Source organism: Aethalodelphis obliquidens, unplaced genomic scaffold (assembly GCF_003676395.1).
Source record: "Aethalodelphis obliquidens isolate GAN/ISIS:26980383/991018 unplaced genomic scaffold, ASM367639v1 scaffold4, whole genome shotgun sequence".
Taxonomy (NCBI): domain Eukaryota; kingdom Metazoa; phylum Chordata; class Mammalia; order Artiodactyla; family Delphinidae; genus Aethalodelphis; species Aethalodelphis obliquidens.
Genome location: NW_020837948.1, coordinates 55,489,500 through 55,509,038, shown reverse-complemented (window position 1 = coordinate 55,509,038; position 19,539 = coordinate 55,489,500). Strand labels below are relative to the sequence as shown.

At 41.1% G+C, this 19,539-nt stretch overlaps 2 protein-coding genes across 13 annotated transcripts in view; one reads left to right on the top strand and one right to left on the bottom strand.

The window, feature by feature from the left end:
• The window catches only part of SCAMP1 (secretory carrier membrane protein 1), a 126,392-nt gene that overhangs the window by 97,160 nt on the left and 9,693 nt on the right, over positions 1-19,539 (top strand). The window contains exons 9-10 of one of the 4 annotated variants that reach the window (XM_027100755.1): positions 7,151-7,247; positions 16,874-17,034. In XM_027100755.1, coding sequence (XP_026956556.1) covers positions 7,151-7,247; positions 16,874-17,007 — 231 coding nt within the window. In that variant the 3' untranslated portion in view covers positions 17,008-17,034. Of the gene's footprint in view, positions 1-15; positions 2,846-7,150; positions 7,248-8,387; positions 10,069-16,873; positions 17,035-19,539 lie in introns of those variants that run through there. The other 3 variants (XM_027100756.1, XM_027100758.1, XM_027100757.1) reach the window with 3 other exon arrangements.
• Positions 10,185-19,539, bottom strand: part of LHFPL2 (LHFPL tetraspan subfamily member 2) — a 183,485-nt gene continuing 174,130 nt past the window's right edge. For 8 of the 9 annotated variants that reach the window (XM_027100761.1, XM_027100759.1, XM_027100764.1 and 5 more), the window contains one exon: positions 10,185-14,403. In XM_027100761.1, the coding sequence (XP_026956562.1) occupies positions 14,147-14,403 (257 nt within the window). In that variant the 3' untranslated portion in view covers positions 10,185-14,146. Of the gene's footprint in view, positions 14,404-17,098; positions 17,587-19,539 lie in introns of those variants that run through there. The other variant, XM_027100768.1, reaches the window with a different exon arrangement.

Below are 19,539 nucleotides of genomic sequence, written 5' to 3'. Positions count from 1 at the left end.
TCTGTGCCTCCGTAGGTACATGGACTGTATCGCACAACAGGTGCTAGTTTTGAGAAGGCCCAACAAGAGTTTGCAACAGGTGTGATGTCCAACAAAACTGTCCAGACTGCAGCTGCAAATGCAGCTTCAACCGCAGCAACTAGTGCAGCTCAGAATGCTTTCAAGGGTAACCAAATTTAGAGTCTTCAAACGATACATTGTTACCTTCTGACTGTACTTTTTTCTCCAGTTACTGTATTCTATAAATATTTTTTTTGTTCAAAACACAGTACACACAGCACGTATATTTCCTAATCACTTGTGCATGGGCTAAAACCAGAAAAACTTCCCTGTCTTATTATTTACCTGATAGTTTCTTAATATTTCAGTGCCCCTTGCAAAAAAAAAAAAATTACATGTGAAATAAATATTCTCCATATTTTTTGGGGGATGAACGTTCAGCGAATTATTTCAGTGGTGACACGCTGAAATTAACATGGCACTTATGATTAAAAATGCACTTAGTACTTGCTGCAGTCATTCTTTCAGGAGTCAAACGTAAGGATTACACATTGGAGCAGTAAAGCAATGCTTCATTCCTTTTCCTTATTTATATTGAGAGAAATAGGACATCAGAGACTTAGGGATTTTTAAATCGGCTTGCTTTTTAGCAGTTTCAGTCACCAGTGAAGAGCCTGTGTACACTTCATGGTAGATAATGTAAATTTTATCTTTTTATTTTCTTAGAGTAGTTGATATTTTGATAACCAAGCTCTGCTCTTGCATGGTCACCATGTTTCTTAAAAGCATTAGTATTTTGGGTTATGCACTGCTTATGGGTGCAGGTTTGGGGAGTTGTTTATAGAATCATAGAAATGATTTTCTGTAATACTTTCTTCTACATAAAAATTCACTGGGGTGCAATACGAGGATATAATATAATATGCAGTGCATTATCCAAAAGAAAAGGTAGATAAGTGATGGAATAGAATGTAGTGATGATAATACCTTTTTGTTTTTAATTTTCAGTATTCATATCATAGTAAAATATTACTGTATGGAAACTTTGGTATATTCTTGTGGCTACTCTTTTTAATTGAACTGAGATTGTGTCTGGCAGCTTTTTTCTGGGGTATGTGTGTGTCATTTTTAACAGAGGTATTAAAATCTAGGCTAACTCCATGTCCAAAAAGAACATAACAGTATTTGAGAAGTTTTTCTTTTAGCCTCTCATGTCTAGTTGGCATTAAAAGTAAAAAGACCCTGGCACTTCACATATACTTGAATCCCTAACGCACCTCAGTCTTTGAATTTTTGAGACAGACTGAATACATTAAAATTTGTAGCAACAGAAAAAATAAAACATTTAACTTGCATCGAGCAAGAAAATACAGATACAGTTGAATGCATTAATTATGGATAGAATCATGTTAAAATTATTACTATGCAGCACAGAACTTCATTCTTATAGTATACTTGGGTTGAAACTTTGAGTCATTTTTAATAACTGATTAAATGACTTAAAGGCATTTGTAAAGTCACGATACTGTTGTTTTGGAAGTCATTAGCTAACCTAAAAGATTGCATAATAATAAGTATTCAACTTGATTTTGAAAAGTAAGAGTTCTCTATTAGATTATATTATTTGAGACTAAAAAATTGGCTGGGTGTAAATGGTTAAATCACTTTTATTCTTCCCCCCAAATCTGGAGTTAAAATGAGTTTCATGCTGGGGGTGGGATGGTGAGTTCTCACTATTTATGAAAGAAGCTTTGTGTGATACTAGATGTAACACGGATCCATCCAGATGGTGTTTACATTTGATTTATTTGGGACTTTGTTGAAGTAATATACTTGGAAGATATTTCTTTTATTCTGATGAAAGTAGGATTCAGAGTATGAATTTAAAGCTGTTTTTATGAATATTTCTGATCAGTGATAATCTCTACTTACTTTCTCAACCAAATAAGCCAGTTCAAGATCTTTAGTAATCTTACTGAAAATCTGTCTCATCAGTATGCTTTGTTGAGTGTGGATTTTACAAACATTCAAAACATTAACCACAAAATACAGCAAAAGTAGGTATGTCTGTCATTAATTCATCTCTCAAGTTCCTTTTGTTTTTCTTTAAACTGCAAAATGAAAACTTTATCATAGAGACTTTTGAAAAATACTGAGATACTTTCCTTCAAGAATTAGGAATGCTTCTCCCTATTCTGTAGAAATCCTCTATTGCTAAATAGCAAAGAATAATTACAACCAACTGAACCTTTTTTTGTTTCGATGGGGGAAATGTTGTTTTAAATTCCAGTTATTTGGGTTAATACAAACTGATAAGAGAAAAATGTTTTTTTAAAAACATAAACGTGCATTAAAATGATGGCGCTGCTTAACAGTTTAATAAGGTAGAGGGGTTTTTAATTCTTATAATCTCTATTCTCTTAACGATAATTATTAGTAAATAGTCACATTTGCACTCAGTAGAAGATTGGCACTTGTTAGCGTTTTATATTTAATATTAGCATTACCCAGTATAGCAATCATGAAATGGTCTTCACATTGTAAGGATCCATGTCACTTTTCAGTTGGTAATATTAAGTTTCGGCTATTTTATTTCAAACTAAAGTTTGAACACTGGAAAATCATTGCTCAGTGGTTTTTAATTTGGGACTTGGATTATTTATCTAGGGATGTTTGTATATTTTGTCAACGAGTAATATTGCGCTGCCATTACGGTGACTGTCATGGTTCTGTATAAATGCCCTCCATCTGTCCCTCTAATGTTGCATGTTTTCAGTGGTTTGGAAGTTTTGTATATTTATTGTATTAACACAGAATGTCATAAAATAAAATGCTGTTTACTGGATGTTTGTATAGTTTTAAATACTGTATTAGCACTTCAGAGGCAGAAATTATGCTGAGGGCCTAAGGTATATAGAAATAACCACATTTAATTTTTAAATAATTTGTGTATAATTCTATCACGTGCTACTAAACAAAATAAGTATTATAAAAGACTTAGTTAAAAACTCAGCAACATAAAATGACAATTTTTCTGTTGCTTTCACCTTTGTAGGTAGTAGAACATGAGGTTCACTCATTAAATATTTTGACCACTTTAAGGTCAAAATACACAGACTGTCTAGCAGTTAGTGAGATTCAAAATAGAAAACCTGTTTTGTGGCCCAGATTTTTTCCTTGTAGGTTAACATGGATGCCTCTGTACTTGTATTGTATTGATTTGATTGAACTTGTGTTCTGTTTTCTAGCCTCACTACCTGTTGTTGTTTTATGTTCTGATGAAAGTACAAATTTGTGTGTTGTTGGATTTTTCACTTGGCTATCTAAAGAGGATATAAAAATATAGTCTGAACTAATGTTCATGGTGAATCTTATTTGAGAAATACATGTTAAATTAAAATAGGAACAGCATTTTCAGTTTTCTGGGTGTTACCTAAAAGTGAGTTTGGATTTTCATTGGATACAGTCCTTCTATAAATCATGCTGAGATAATGTATGGGTTTGCATTTTAGAGGGGGGTTATGTTTAATTAAGTTTCTTAGTTTCTGTAAATCATTTGTAGTACTATAATGCTTATACAGTTATTACTTTATCTTTTTCTGAAAACACTGACATTAGCATCTAATTTTATATCTTTATTGGTAAAAATCTACGTTTAGACTGTTTATATACAGAATTTGTTACATTTTTTTGTGCAACTTTCCCTTATTAGAATGACAGTGGCCATCACACACCATTTCACTGTATCTCCTTCCATTTTATCCTTAAGGTAAATGTTTAGTGGAATTTGTTGATTCCATGTGGTTAAGAACTTTAGAGGGGAAATGAAAGCGGTTAATGTAAAAATAATTGAGGATGGTTAAAATGTACACTTCGATAGATTTTCAAGTACCATAGTATAAATTTATTTAGAGTAGAATAATATGTTTTAAAACACTAGAGTTGTTTTTAATACTTGTTTATTAAACTAAAAGATTGTATCTCAATGGTTAAATATTATGGAAAGTGAAGTATTTCTACTAGAATTTTAGGGTACATTATACAAAACAGCATGCTTTCTGTAAGGATGGGTGTTTTTAAACCTTATTTTAAGGTTTTATCACAGTCTACAGAAAGATAGGAAGGAATCTGCAGAAAATTTCTAAGCCAGCCAGGCATTGCCACTGATCTATCCTAGATATATAGATATCTTTAATTTGAAGATTCCAGGAAAATAGGGAAAGGCTCCCCTCTAGTGTTCTTACCCTTCCTGTAGGTTTCATATTTACAATTTAACTTTGTGGTTTTGGTAAGACAAAGCCTTCAACTTGGAGAATTTTCATTGGCACTGTTCATGTTTTCAAATGGCAAGGGACATGGGAGCCGGTATATAACAATGCAGCAAGTGTTAAATTTTAAGTTTATCCAAATCTTGATTTATTTTTCATCTTATAACTTTCTGGGCTTGGCATGGCTGATGGTGTAGTTAAAGTCCTTCTGCCACTAAAACCCATTTTATCTTTTCTCTACTGGGGACAGAAAGTCGTTAATCCTCTTGTGCCTAGTAGTGTTTCATATACTTGTATAAGATTACTCTGAATATTATCCTGTCTACATTTAAACAGTTGAATCTGTAGAATCATAACCTGCAAATTTTATTTTTTAACTCTTGTTTTTAGCACTTAGCTGTAATCCTAGAGTTCCTCCAGAACTCTTTAAAAATTTTGTGGGCCAGTGATTCTCAAGATAAATCATGGTTGTGTGTAGTTGTTACTATTGGCAATTTATAGTATTCTTCAGGTGCTTGGGGGTGAGGAAAAGAGATGCCCCGAATAACTTTTTTATCTGGCAGTGACAGTGGTTCCTACAATATTATAGTCTCCTATACAGAAACTGAGCCCACTGGGCATACATATCCCTCCGAGTAATTTTTTTTTCCAGTAGGAAAAATATCTGTTGTAGAAATATTGAAGAGTATGGAAAATGATAAATCAGAAAATAAAGACAGTATGTAATTTTATCATCTAGAGATACCACTGCTAATGTTTATTGTATTTTTTCCATTTTTTTCTATACATACATTTTATACAGTTAAGGGATATAAACAATGTGAACTTTTATCCTGTTTTTCCCTCACTTAGCAATATATCATAATGACCTGATAGTTTAGCTTTTAAAATTAACTTATTTAGTTTATAAAATTACATTTCACATAAATTATTAAAAAATATCTACAGCAAAAGGAGGTAAAGTTGCTTATAATTTTAACCCATAAATAACTACTGTTAAGATTTGGTTCATATATTTCTATTAATTTCCTAGGAAGACAATTTTTTTCTAATATTAAGAAATAAGATTTCCTTCTACATCCTTGTAATAGATCCTCTGGGGATGGCTTATCCAGCTCTCACAAGCCCCATTTCTTTGGGCCCCTGAAGACCACGTTGGTACTGGATGTCACCTAGCTATAATGGAGTCACGCGTGGCTCATTAAATTTTTACTCTGAATGTAGATTTGTCTGGAATTACACTGTTCCAGAATTGGGACATGTGGATAGCCATATTCTGCCAAGTCTTCAGAAGAGTTACTAGAAAGCTGATCTGTAATGAAAGTGAAGAATGAAGCAGACATGCAAAAACAAGTAGGATGAAGGACATAGAAGATCTTAACAGCTTTCTATTTCCTGTATGAGGCCTGACTGTTCACCCATATTTCATTATTTGGATATTACATTCTCCAGGTAAAATTCTTACTCTTTTCTCTTTGAGCTATCTTGAGTTGGTTTCCTATTACTTTTTACTAGAGAATTTTAACTAACACAATGGTTTGTAATCTTTTTTTCAATGATGATATAAATATGTGGAACTTTTCACATTGATGAATTATTTCTGTAACATTAGTAGCTGTACAGCTACCTTTATATACATGTATCATATATTATTTTTCAAAGTCCTGTTATTCCTTTAGGTTCTGAATTTCAGTTTTTTATTATAAATAATATAATTAATATAATTAATAATTAATATAATATAATCAAGGGATATATTGTTGCTAAATTTGGGGCCCAAGCTTGTGTTCTTTCCTTGGACAAGTTGTTGGGTCAAAGCGTAAGTGTATATTTTAAGATCTTTAATGTGCATTGCCAGATGGCTCTCCAGAAAATTGTACCAATTTGTGCCTCCATTTGCAGGAGCAGGACCTCTTTATTTACACTCTACCAGGATTGGATGTTCCTTTTCTAAAAAGGCTTTGCCATCAACAAGTTTGACAAATAATCAGGAGGTTTTCTGAGCACTCTGGTTTCCCAGAGATGATGGGATCACCTGACACTACATTTTTATTTTTTAGTTTGGCTAAATAGGAGTGACCATGTATCTTGTATCCACAGAGAAATCTTCCACTTCCTGAAAGCACTAAGCTAAAGATGATTAGTACAGGACGGAAAAAATTGGTGCCCTCAGGTAGCCAATCCATTGAGCCTCTCTAGGAAAAAACTAGACTGTGTTTTTTTTGTTTTTTGTTTTGGCTGTGCTGGGTCATTGTTGTGGCGCATGGGCTTCTCTAGTTGTGGCATGTGAGCTCTCTAGTTGTGGCATGCAGGCTCAGTAGTTGCAGTGTGCGAGCTTAGTTGCCCCACAGCATGTGGGATCTTAGTTCCCTGACCAGGGATCGAACCCACATCCCCTGCATTTGAAGGCAGTTTCTTAACAACTGGACTGCCAGAGAAGTCCCAAAACTAGATTGGTTTTAACAACAGGTTATGTTATTTTTCACAATTTTTAGAACAACTCTTTAATTTTTAAGATCAACTCCAAGTGGTATCAGTCTGGACAGAAGATTCTTTTAATTTTCTTCTAATAATAACATACTTATTGGGGACTTACTGTATATCAGAGGCTATACTAAATGCTTCACATACATCACTTACTTAATCCTCACACCAAACCTATGGTGGTATTTCTATTCTTGGCCCCATTTTTATAGAGGAATCGGAAATTATCCCAGTCACTTAGTGAGTGGTGGTGCTGGGCTAGGGAGAGGCAGCTGGACCAGTGTCCCATGACTCTTGCCAAGCATGGGGTTGCTTCTGCCACGTGGTGCCACCTCGCTCCAATTCTCTATTTCTTTTTCATCCTTCCACATTTCCAGTAATTCATATCCATCCTTTAGGGACAGTGGACGCTAGAAAAATATACAGTAATCAAGAAAAAAATTACGACGTTTATTTTTGAAATCTCCAGACCAAGGCCTAGCTCCACACGTGTGGGTAAGTACCTGCTGCCTGCTCTTCACAGCAGTGCTAACTTACTAAATGGTCTTTGGCATTTGTGTGTGTGTTTGGAGAAACTTTAGTTGAAAACAAATCCTTATTTATTAGATTGGCTATGAAGAAAATAGGCCTCTTATGTAATCATAATAGCTGCTTATCCTGGATGAGAGATTATTAATTTATAATTTATTTTTTTATTTAAGTATAGTTGATTTACAATGTGTTAATTTCTGCTGTGCAGCAGTGACTCAGTTATACACACATACACATTTTTTTTTTTGCGGTACGCGGGCCTCTCACTGTCGTGGCCTCTCCCGTTGCGGAGCACAGCCTCCGGACACGTAGGCTCAGTGGCCATGGCTCACGGGCCCAGCCGCTCCGCGGCATGTGGGATCTTCCCGGACTGGGGCACGAACCCATGTCCCCTGCATCGGCAGGCGGACTCTCAACCACTGCACCACCAGGGAAGCCCTCCATTCTTTTTTATCTTCTTTTCCATTATGGTTTATCCCAGGATATTAAATATAGTTCCCTGTGCTGTACAGTAGGACCTCGTTGTTAAGAGATTATTTATAATAAGAAAACAAAACTGTCATTTTTTTACCACTGTCATATACTTGATGAATTTTTAGTTTCTGTTTTCAGGATTGAGCAAATTGGTACGTATGTTGTCATCTTGAAAAGTATGAAAAATTACCAGGTTTTTCTCTGAAAGGGAGCAGTGTTTTCATCAGTTGTCATCTTACGGTGCGGTCTTTTTGGAGTTGAACTTGGAGGTTATTCTAAGAGTTTACTATGCAGAGATGTTGGTGTCCCCTGGGGGTTTGTGTTAATATTGCCTTCTCACCCGGTACATTCTTGGTAGAAAGAAACTACAGCTGTTTGAGAATGTAGACTTTGGTGTCAAACCTGTATTTGAGCTTTGGCTTACTAGCTTTTTAATGTGGGGCAGATTACTTCACCTCAGTTAAGTTGCTTGGGTGATAGTTAATGTATCTGTAAAATGAGGATAATAATCATTTCTACTCATAGGGTTTTGATGAATAAATGAATTAAAAGAAGTGCTTAGCCCAGTACCTGCCCATGAAAAGTGCATAATGGTTAAAAATTCTTATTTTCTGTCCATGTGTATTGAAGACTCCCAGATCTGTATCTCCAAGCTGGTCTTCTCTCCATGGTATATTTCTAGCTGCACACAGGACTTCGCCGCTGGCAGCCTGAGCTGAAGCTTAACACCTTCACTGTCTCTGTCCCCGATGGATTCCTGACGTAGGTGATGGCACCACTTTCTGCTTAGTGCCCAAACCACATGCCTGGGAGTCGCCCTAGACTCTTTCCCCTCCTCCCCCCACTGCTTCCAGTCAGTCCCCAAGCTGCCCCTTCTTTCTCCCTAACTCACTTCATCTCATTGTCTTCACTATCTCCTGCCTTAATTCAGGCTTCCTTCTCTTGAGAATAAATTTTAGTGGTTTCTCCCAAACACAGGCACTTGGTGGACTGCTTGCATAGGTATTAGGTTTTTCAGGATATTTGGCTATAAAAAGCCATAAGAGCTACTAAGAGCTACAAGTTATTTGATTGATTTTTCTTTTCCGTGTGGTTTTACTACTTCCTCTTATTCATTTATGCTTTTATTTACATCCTGTGTATCTAAGCAAAATGAGCTGTTCATGTCTTAAAGAGTTATCTTGCAGAGCTCTCCAGGGTGAGGAGGAAGCTGTAAGGAAGAAGATAGCAGGGGCAGCAGTGGATGGCCCCAGCCAAGTGACTAAGCAACCAGATGGGGCCCTGAAATCAAGACAGTTATTGGTTCTTGCTGCTTTGGAGAGTAGGCTGAAAGTTTGCTTTGATGCTCTTATCCTTTAGTGCTTGAGAGTCTAAAAAGGTACTGAATTATTGGAAGCTACCGAAATAACCCATTTAAAGGAAATGCCCAGAATAGTCAAGACTCTTACTATGTTAGGCAAAGACTTTAAGGTGAGCTAGGAGTAAGTTGAATGCAGTGTGTTCCAGGAAGATCAGTCATGGAAAGTTGATCCGGTAGCAAAACTGCTAATGATGAAACGGGAAGCCCAGTGAAGGTTACCCAGCCTGTGCCGCAATTTAAAGCCAGGGTCCTTTCTCCTGTGGATTAACTTTTGAGGAAGATGTAACAGGAGCTGAAAAAGCAACTGAAAATGTCCAATTTTGCTTGGATTATTTAGATCGTAATATGGAAGAATTTTGCTTTTATTGATTTGGGTAATTTTGATTCCTATTAGAAATCAGGCATGTGTCAGGTATGTTTAGAAGCCAAAGCTACAAGTAGTTTCAGCTGTCACAGGCCCTAGATCAGGAAAATAGCCATTTTTGTATATTCTATCACTAAGTGCTTCACGCGATACAGAGTAAGAGTTTATGAAAAGGGTTGTTAGTGTCTTCTTTGAGTTTCTAAATTAGAACTCTGCTTCTAGATGAGGTTTTTTATGGGCAGGATTACGTTCAGGAAATGTGGATGTGAACTGCTCCATGACTGGCTTTTAACTTTGGTATTTTTGTTGGAAGGGGTGAACGTGTCCTTCTGTTGACTTTTCCCTTGTTATACACATTTCTTTACATTTATAAAGCTTTTTAAATACTTTGAAGCATTTCCATATTTCTTTACTTTAAAATTAAGATATCTGTGTAGTATTTGAGAGGGTTTTATTCCTCCCTATTTATAATTACATCAGTGCTTCTCCAAGAAAGAAACATATACTTATCTTGAAGTTAAAGCTAACCTAAGGCAGGTGTGTATATGTTACTAGTGAATGGCATAGTTAAAATACCTGAATATCTTCTTTCCTGTCATCACTATTACATATAAGTTAGTCTTTCAAATTTGATTGGTAGATATCTTCTTGATGAAATGATACACATCATATTGAAACCAATATACTGAGACTTGAATCAGAATGAGTTTGCAAAATCTGGTTTAATTCATATCTGGGGAGGGTAGGGGAGCATGTTGTGAAAATACATACGCACAGGAACCTAATCAATGCTAGACAAATAATGTATTAGTTTACAATATAATAGGATAAGCAGAAATTCAAAGGCTCACATGGAGTCCGTCAGCGGTAATACAATTTTATATTTGGCTCAAGTGGCTGTTGCATATCAAGTGGTGCTGAGTTCCTCCAAAGCACCTCATGACCCCCCAGTCTTGGAAGGAGTTTCACCACAGTCTCAGAAGAAATCCCAGTCGTGCTTTTATTTCTTTTGGCCCTTGGGAGTCACTGCTGCCCAAATACAAACGCAGGCCAGGGATTTCCAGTGGCCACATGTTATTGCACAGAGAGGTCTGTTCTAAGCAGACCCTTATGGCTAAGACGGTGTGAGATTAGCCCTTAAATAGTGGTCTAGCATTAACGTGGTCTATCAAAGCATGTTAAGAAATAGCTCCTTAGTGATTATGTACCAGCTACTAGTTATCACACAAACAGAAAAGGCAACGTGGCAGCTTCACATTTCACATGAAAGACTAGCATTAACTGGGCCTGTCTTGCTGGCTTAACTTTCACATAAATCTAGTGATTATTTTAATTTAGACCCAGGAAAAAAATGATTTCATACCAGTCTTTTCTTCACATAGGTTTGTGTAGCATTAAAATTGTTATGGGTTAATGACTAGGCCATGAAGGCAATATGTTTAACTCTCCTTTGCCAAAACAGAAACAATCTCTGTTCTGACTCCTGTCCAGTTTCCAAAAAACAAAACATACATACACCTTTGTTATTGCACATCTTTCACACAGACTTGTGTATGTATAATATACATATATATTTTTTAAATATGCTACACATAAAAAAGACAATGGCACTTTACAGAATACATGTTTAACAAAGATCATTACACCACAGATGTTTGATAACTATACAAAAACCCTTACACAATTAATGTAACATTGTTGAATCAGCACACAGGTTTAAAAAATCCACAGACTCCAAAGCACACATCTCTGCCTTCTTGGAGTTCATTGAGAAGCCCAGCCCCATCACAAAACTTGAAGCACAAACGCAGGCAAAAAATAAATAAGACTTGCTGGTAGCAGTAATGGTCCAGGTATATTAGATTTTTAGACTGAGGCGCTTGATAGAAATTTAATAGAAAAATAGCTGCGGGTCAACGATTGTCTAATTATTTTTAATCTATTATTTCCTTCTAACACATTCCTCCTATGCAGTGGTTTTTAAACAGCCATGCAGTCTTTGTCTAGACTAGCCTGATTTTGATAGTCCATTTATCCCAACTGAAGCCTGGCTAAATGGACTAAAGGTTTAGAAGGCCCACATTACCTTTCTCCTCTTTCTCTGCTAGAGAAATTTCATCTCTGCTCTGCTTAACAAATCAGTGTTTAAGCGGCTTTTAGTGGTTTGCGGTTTTGTGTGTGTGCATGTGCTGGTTTTTTTTTGGTGTTCTGTAGCATTCAGACTGATGAAGTAAACACTGTCAGGTGACTTTCTTCTGGCCAAGAGAGGTCACGTTTTCGCTCATGACTTCTGTTATCAGAGTGACCTAGGAATATCCCGCCCTCCACCGCCCCTCAGTGAAGGCGCAGTCAGGCAGTAAAGATGATGGACGTGCTTAGAGAATCCTCTAAGCTTATGACTTGTCTGCGAGGAGAGTGAGAGTGTAAAATTAGAGTTGTAACATGGGTTCTCTATCTTGTATAGAAGAAGAAGTACAGTGAATCTTGTGATGATAAATTTAAGGAAAAAAATTGGGTTTTAAATCATTTGCCTGATGGAGGGAGTTGCTTTTTTTTAAATGAAAATTATTGCCAAGGGTTAAAAAGCAATGACTGTGATGGCATCAGAACTTGGTTAGAGCATACAGATGCACAGTAAGGGACAGGAGTCCTGTCCAGTGGCTGCCATAACCTATCATTTCTGTGTGGCGTCAGACACAGTTATTGTTTGTGTCCTGAGCCCTTATGACAGGCTGCTATGAGGATACATAAGGATACCCCTTGAAGGATACCCCTTGAAGTCACAGATGTACATCTTGCTTTTACTCTGAACTTTGGTCTAAGAATGGTGAGCTCATGAAGACCTGGTTGCATGCCCCCGCCTTCCTGCCCTTTAGCTCATTATCTGTGAGAGAAAACGGTTTCTGGTACAGGCCGAAGGCTAGAATGGAATTAAACTGGAATGGAACAACTACAGCAATTACTTGTTCTGCAGCAAGGCATGGTTTTAGACTCACACAGCTTTAAGATGATTTTCTCAGGGCAGGGTTGTCAAATCTGAATCGGGGCTCTCTACCTGGCGGTGCTTAGCACACAGTACCTTGCCCGAACAAGGTTCATAGTTATTTGTTAAATTTTCAAAACAAAGCAAGCCCTCAAGTAAGCAGATTCATAAGCCTAAAGAGACCTGTCCTTTTAGTCCTTCCAGAAATTTGGCAGGTCCACTCCATTTGCTTAAATTGCAAAGAAGTGTTTCTATCGCATTCTGCAATTCTGAAGCTCAGGAGAATACCAGACTAGGTTCTTTCTGGTCACTTTGATCGGTTCCAAAGTAAGTCTGAAGTGATGGCTAATATCATTTTCCTGAATCAATTATGTTGGTGATTTATAGAAACTAGATTAAAAGCCCCTGAATCCTTTTTAATAGTGGTGTTTCATTCATTCTGTAAACAGGTATAGGCAGGTGCTATGAGCTTGGTCTAGCTCTCATTCATTTTGCATTAACTTTCTATCTACTCTGTGCTTTCCTGAGAATGAAGCCTTTGATGTAACTCACCAGTTAGAGCAATTTAATGTTATTTCAGTCTGCTTTCAGGACCAACACCAGTAACTAGAAAAACTTAACTCCCATCTCTAGCTCCTTTTTCTGCACAGAATGCCATCCTGCTGCTGCTGGGGGGTAGGAATACAGCTGAATACAGCACGGTTACCACACAGTGGGAAAAGGTCTCCCTGCAAGTGCTGAGATTCTGGCAAGCTCTCCCAGTCACCAGATGAATGAGCCACAGCTGGCTCGGAGACCTCTGTCCCTGGAATCAGGAAACAGAGCGAGGTTTCCTTTGGCAGTCAAAGCGCAGTCCTAGCCCTAGAAGAACACCATGTGATCTCCAGTGGAAGAGGAGACTGGGCCAGTACTGGTGCTAGCCTGGCTGCTGGGGAGTGGAACGAATTTGTCTCCACTAGCAGGATTTTGTACTTTTATTCTCATGATTGGACAGGTTCTTATTCTTCCTTTACTCAAATTTCTAAACTCTTGGAGTGACAGCTCAATTGATCCACCTGACTCTGGAATTCAGCCTAGAATAAGTCCCACCACAGAATTCCACACTGTCCCTGCTGACCCCTTGGGTCAGCTAAGCAACCGACAGTGTCTTGCTCGGCCCTTTAGCACACATCCTCTCCCCGGTGGGTGTGCAGTCTTCATCGCAGTCTCCACCTGAGAGAGTTTGAAAGAACTAGGAGGAAACAAAAGCACCAACCCCCAAACCTCACTCTGAGGCAGAGATGCTCACAGGCATGCAACCTGTGCAGAAACGTCTCTCAACAGCCCGCAAATCTGGCCAATGGTCTCCTCTGTTACCAGAGAAACTGCTGCTTTAAGGGTTTAGGTCATCATCCTTCCTTGAGCCTTGGGGGGAGATGGAGTCTGACAGAACTTAACTGCGTGTCAGGGTTTATGTACTGTTTTCACGTTCCATCTCTTACAGTTTGCACCGTGGCCCTCCTGTGCAGTCACTCTGTGCAGCTGGGTGTTGCCTGTCGTTGGTCCTGGCGAGGCTCAGGGCTGTGGAACGTGGCTTTGGTAGGTAAAGGCTAGTTCTTCACTCGATTCAAACGACAGAACCGGAAGTGAAGTGTTTCACAAGGTTACACGAGCAAGAAAACGGCATTGATGTCTCTTCCAAACTAAAGGAGGCAGATAAGGTTTTTCCCCTCTTCGATTTCTTCTTGGACTTTGTCACTGGAGGTGGCAATTTCTGCTTGTGCGGAGAAGACGGCACAGATGAAAGTGAGGACCGTGCCCCCGATGGCGGTATAGAAGGCCCAGCCCAACGAGCAGTCTCCGGGTTTGTAGGCCGATGCGTAGTGTCCGCAGTAGCCTATGGCCTTCTGGCAGCCCCAGCCAGCAGGGTAGAGTATCAAACCCAGGATAAGGAAGAGGCCTGCAGGGCAGAAGAAAAACAGGTGAAAGCCCCACGGCTCTCCAATGGCAAGTGAGTAACTGCACCAGTCTGTGGAATGGCTACTCGATCTGCCTGCTCTGGGCAACGGCATCCGTTCTGCAATAGCAAGTGTTGGGGACCGTTTCTAGGCAGCTAATCTGGCCTGATCAAGACAATCAATCACTTTAATGAAAATATTTTTAGCTGCTTTTGTACATGTTGGAATGTGAACCCACTAATAATTCCTCTTCTAGAAAAGCAGGTAACCTTATTACTACTTCTTCCCACAGGGCTCTTACTGCAGGGAGCAGTTAGTTCCCTTTTGGTCTGAGGCAGAGGTCGGCAGACTAAGGTCAAGTGGGGTCTCGTTTTTGTAAATGGAGCACAGCTATGCCTATTCGTTTATGGACTGCCCGTGGCTGCTTCTGTGCGGGGACAGCACAGGGAGAGTTGCTACAGACCCTACGGCCTGCAAAGTCTGAAATATCTACTCTCTGGCCTTTGGCAGGAGAAGTTTGCCCACCCCGGTGTGAGGGAATTCACGGAGAACCGTGGTTAAATGCGACAGACCACATCTTAAGCTGGGTGTCATGCTTTAAAGATAAACCCACGAGGAGTCTGTTTGCTGGCATCCACCAGCAACCAACCGCATACCTAGAGACCTTCTATGTTTACACATACATTGAGAGGCCACTTGCAAACTCCGTAAGAACCTTTGGTCCGAGTGCTTTCAAGTAAGCTCAGCTCTGAGGAGACACTAAGAAGCTCTGTTTCCACTGTGCTGACGCCACCACAGCACTGCCATGCTAAAGGCCCATTTTTCTCTCCCTCCAGCTGCTCACTGTGAAATTGAGAGGCCTTTTTCCTGCCAGCCCTGGGGGTTAGGAGCTACTCCAGGGCGGGATTAGGCAAGGCAAGTGAGGCACAGACAGTCGTTCTCAGGTGCCCGCTCTGTGCCTGCGGCAGCCCGGGAGGGAGCGCCTCCCCGACGCACGGGAGACGCTGCCTACGAGGGCGTCCGCATCCCGGGACCACGAAGGGAACTGAGCGGCCTCAGGTCTTACCGACAAAACTTTCTTGGTAGAAAGGGTGCTGCGGGAAGAAGATGGCTTTATTCGACGTAGCAGGAAGAAAGAGTTTTCTTTGAAGAATGTCACCTACATCATCAAGATCGCTAATGCACAGTCAAAAAGACCTGTTTTTTAGATACACTGGACTAGCAGTTCTGTCCTCTTAATTTAAGCTTACTCTAAATTCTCTTTTCCTACCTTTACTGAAATCCTCTGGGGTTACCACACCAAAGCTTCCTAGGCATTTACAGCAACTTCCTGACAAAAAGAACACGACTGCATTTGTGCTAGTATTCGGTTTGAGGAAGGTTGTGTTTCAGACCACAGATCACAGCTGTCATGGAGAGCATCTTCTCCCCGATCATGGCACTAGAGTGGGTTTTGGGGTCTGATTGTCCCTACTTCCCAAATTCATCCCCTTGTTCTCCTCTGAAGGCCTCGTGGGGCTTTCTAGCAGGGGTGGAACTGAGGGAATCCATTTACACGCTCACGGTCTGAAGAAGAGCGATTCACAAAAGTTTTTCTAACTGTGCAGCCCTTATTTCTCCGTAGGTCGGGGTGCTGGGAGCCAGGTGGCGGTGATCCGTAGCTAGGGAAATGCGATCCAGTGTTGGGAGGCGTAAGTGAAGGGAGCAGCGGCCCAGACACCTGGAGAGATGCTGTTAGAAATGACCGGGCGCATGGAGCAAATCCTGCCGAGGATCAGGCCGCCTGTGGAGAATGTGCTGGCGCGCTGGCATAGGCACAGTCCCGGACCAGCTGTCCTGGTCTGGATGTCTGGCTAGAAGTCACATAGCAGAAAGGCCCCTGTAGTCCCTGTGTGAGGCTAGGACACAAACCAGCAAGATGGTGGACCACAGCAACAACTCAGCAGGTGGTCGGTCACTTAGTAGTTAAGGTCTCTAGGTTTGGAGTAAGATAGAGGTCTGAATCCAAGCTCTGCCATCTACGAGCTGGGTGACCTTAGAGAAGTCTTTGAACCGAAGTATGATTACTCACCTGTAAAATGAGCTCATCCTTAACTCATAAGGTGGGTGTGAGTGTTACACAGTCTGTAAAGAGTACTTGCTGTGTCCCTAACAACAACTTGGAACACAGACTAGCGCTAGGTAACAGGTTAAAGCCCTTGGCAGGCCCCTTCCATGCAGAAGCAGAAGCAGTGTAAAGTTTACCAGTTATGAATAGACAGGCCGGCCTATTGGGGGGGGGTGAGGGGGTGGATATTTTGAAAGGTGTCATAACTGGGGGAGAGGAGGCTACAATGAGTACCCTTGAAAGAATAAACTATTCTCCATCGGAACAAATGTAACTCAGCTGGGGAGATCTACGATGACTGAGCTAATTCTTTTGTATTTCTAAGCCTGTGATAAATCCCGATTAATTCCCACCTTGTTCCCTAGGAAAGCTCACCCAAGGCACATGGAACCTTGGGAGCTTCCTCCCTCAGGTCCTAAGTTACTGCGCTGGAAACCAGAGGCACCATCGCTGGGACCTGTGTAAGGATTCAGAGGCACTTCGAGCACGCAGCCTGTAGGCAAGGCAGTATTAACGGCTCTCCCTTTTAAAAGGCCAGAGTGTTTATATTTGAATATTAATTGCACACATCGTTTGTATTATGTGGCTTAAACAAGTCCAACTAGTAAAATTTAATGCATTTTAATATGCATTATAACCCTTGAATTGTAAGGGTTTCTCTTTATGGCAAAATACTTTTCTTAACCACCCTTCTCTAGAGTGGCTGTTAGCAATTTACATTCCCACCATCATCACAGCAGGGTTCCCTTTTCTCCACGCCCTTTCCTGCACTGGCTAGGGGCTAGGGACAGAAGACCGAAAGCACAGAGTCTGCTGTCACGTAGCAGCTCTGCCACCCTGTGCTGGGCTCTGGCTTGTAGGATGCACAAAATAATGTGGCTGTCTCAGATCCTTCTGGGAAGCCAGCAGTTTTAAAATAACTATTATTTTAATATCATCAGACCCCTTTTTTCAGAACACTCAGGAACATTCACCCCTGTACTTCTCCTTAGCTGTCCTCTTTGCTGGTAGCTCAGATAAGGTTCCTGAGGTGCTTCAGGCCTTCTTAAAATCTTGTGGCTGCTACTGGCCAATCGATCTGTGAATAAGGACAGCAGGGAGACATCATAAAAGGGCGCCATGCTTAAGAGTCTGTCAAAATCCTCAGCTTGACTATAAGCCCACAGGGCAGTCCCCCGGAAGGGTGACAGAAAGTGGCTCTGTTAGGCTGCGAGCCCCGGTGCATGTGATGTGCGCCCAAACGACAGGCTCCCAACCTGGGCAGCCTGGCTGGTGGGCCTCTCCTCCCAGCACTCACCAGAGCTGCCCCTAGCTTGGTTAATGCCGTGAAAACACAAGACAGTCGGAGAGAGAAAACAGCCGGCCTTCAGGTGAGCAAGGACAGAACAAGCATTTGTCATCTTTCTAGGTATTTAAAAAAGGCTCTTCTACCAGAGGAGTTCCAGAAATGTTCACGATTCAGGTGGCCACACGCGGCCCTCACCTCACCTCGCCTCGCCTCCCGGGCCGGCGCAGCTTCCGAGCGGCCTGGGCGCCGGCTCCTGGGCCCTAACGAGCACTCCTTAGTCACAGCCGTCATCTCAACAGGTTCTTTCTGCTTCCAAGTAAGATTATCGAGAAGGCCAGAAAGGTTTCCCAGCTCTCAGAGTAAAATCCAGTTTTCCCTCCCTGGCCCTCGAGGTCCTCCGTGCCCCAGCTCCCCGCGCCTGCCTCTCTTGCCCTTTGCCCTCTGCTCCGGCCACACACCAGCCGTGCTCGGGCCTCTGCTCTTGTTACGCTCCTCTCACCTGCACTGCCCTTCTTGCAGACAGCTTTCCAGCCACCTTCAAGTGCCACCTCCTTGGTCTTCTGGTCCCATCTATTTACAATTCCAAACACCTACCTCTCCCTTAACCTGCTATCCCCCCCTTCCTTGCTTTATTATTTCTCCTTAGCATTTATTACTGACAAACAGAATAGATTACTTTGAGTCATACGAAACTGTCAATATTTGTCCATTTTTTACCTACAAAAATGGTCATTTCATGTGGTTCAACCTGATACTTCACTTAGTTATTCTGATTGTTAATCCACCTCCATTCTAAACTTCAAGCTCCACGAGGGCGGTGCTCAGAACAGTGCCTGGCACAGAGCAGACTCTTAATAAAACTTTATCAATGTCAGTGCAATTTGCTTTGCAATACAGTTTTTCTAAACCATAGTGCCCCTGGGGAGAAAGAGTAAAATAACTTTGGCAGATGCCAACCAACAAGAATGAAGTTATCCCAGCAGGAAGGGAGATGCACACTCTTGGTTGGCTGGCTTCTCCTGTCACACTGCCTGGTCCAGGCCTGTGAATCCCAGGGGCTAGAAGCAAACATCCGCCCCAGATTCCAAATAGGCTTGATGACACCTGCTACCGAGACAGAACTGAAGTCCACGACTTCTTAGATGGGCACATCAGACAGCAGGCAAGAGAACACAGTAAGACATATACCAAGTCTGCTGCAAATGTGGCGTGGCTTTTCTAGTCATCAATTTGGAGTGCACCAGGGACTGTCAGCTGAGGTGTGCTCTGGATTGAGTTTCACATAAGAGCCACACCAGGCAATGGTCTGCTCTCCCCCGCAGCTCCTGAAGTGAGGCCAGCCTATCTCTGGGGCCTTTCCATCTCCTTGCCTTAATGCATCACCGTTTGGGCTGTGTGTGAATGTGTGTTGGGAGGGTGGCAGAGAAAATAAGGGACTAGGCCAGTGGGCATGTCATTTCCTTCTGACTGGCATCTCTTCCTGGTGCCTGGCTGAGCTGCGACAGGCCCAGCTGGGAGGAGGAGGAAAGGCAGGCAGGATGATACTGGCCAACTACCCAAGAAAACAGCCACCACTACAAGAAACCACAGGCAGTTCAGAGGGCCGGTAACTTCTGCAGTGGCTCGACTTGATGATACCCAAGAAGGTACCATTTTTTCCCAACCTTAAGAGATATCCTCTCCCTTGTATCCTGCCTTTTCTCTTGCTAACAGCCTCGCAGTTCATGGTACCAAGAGAACTAG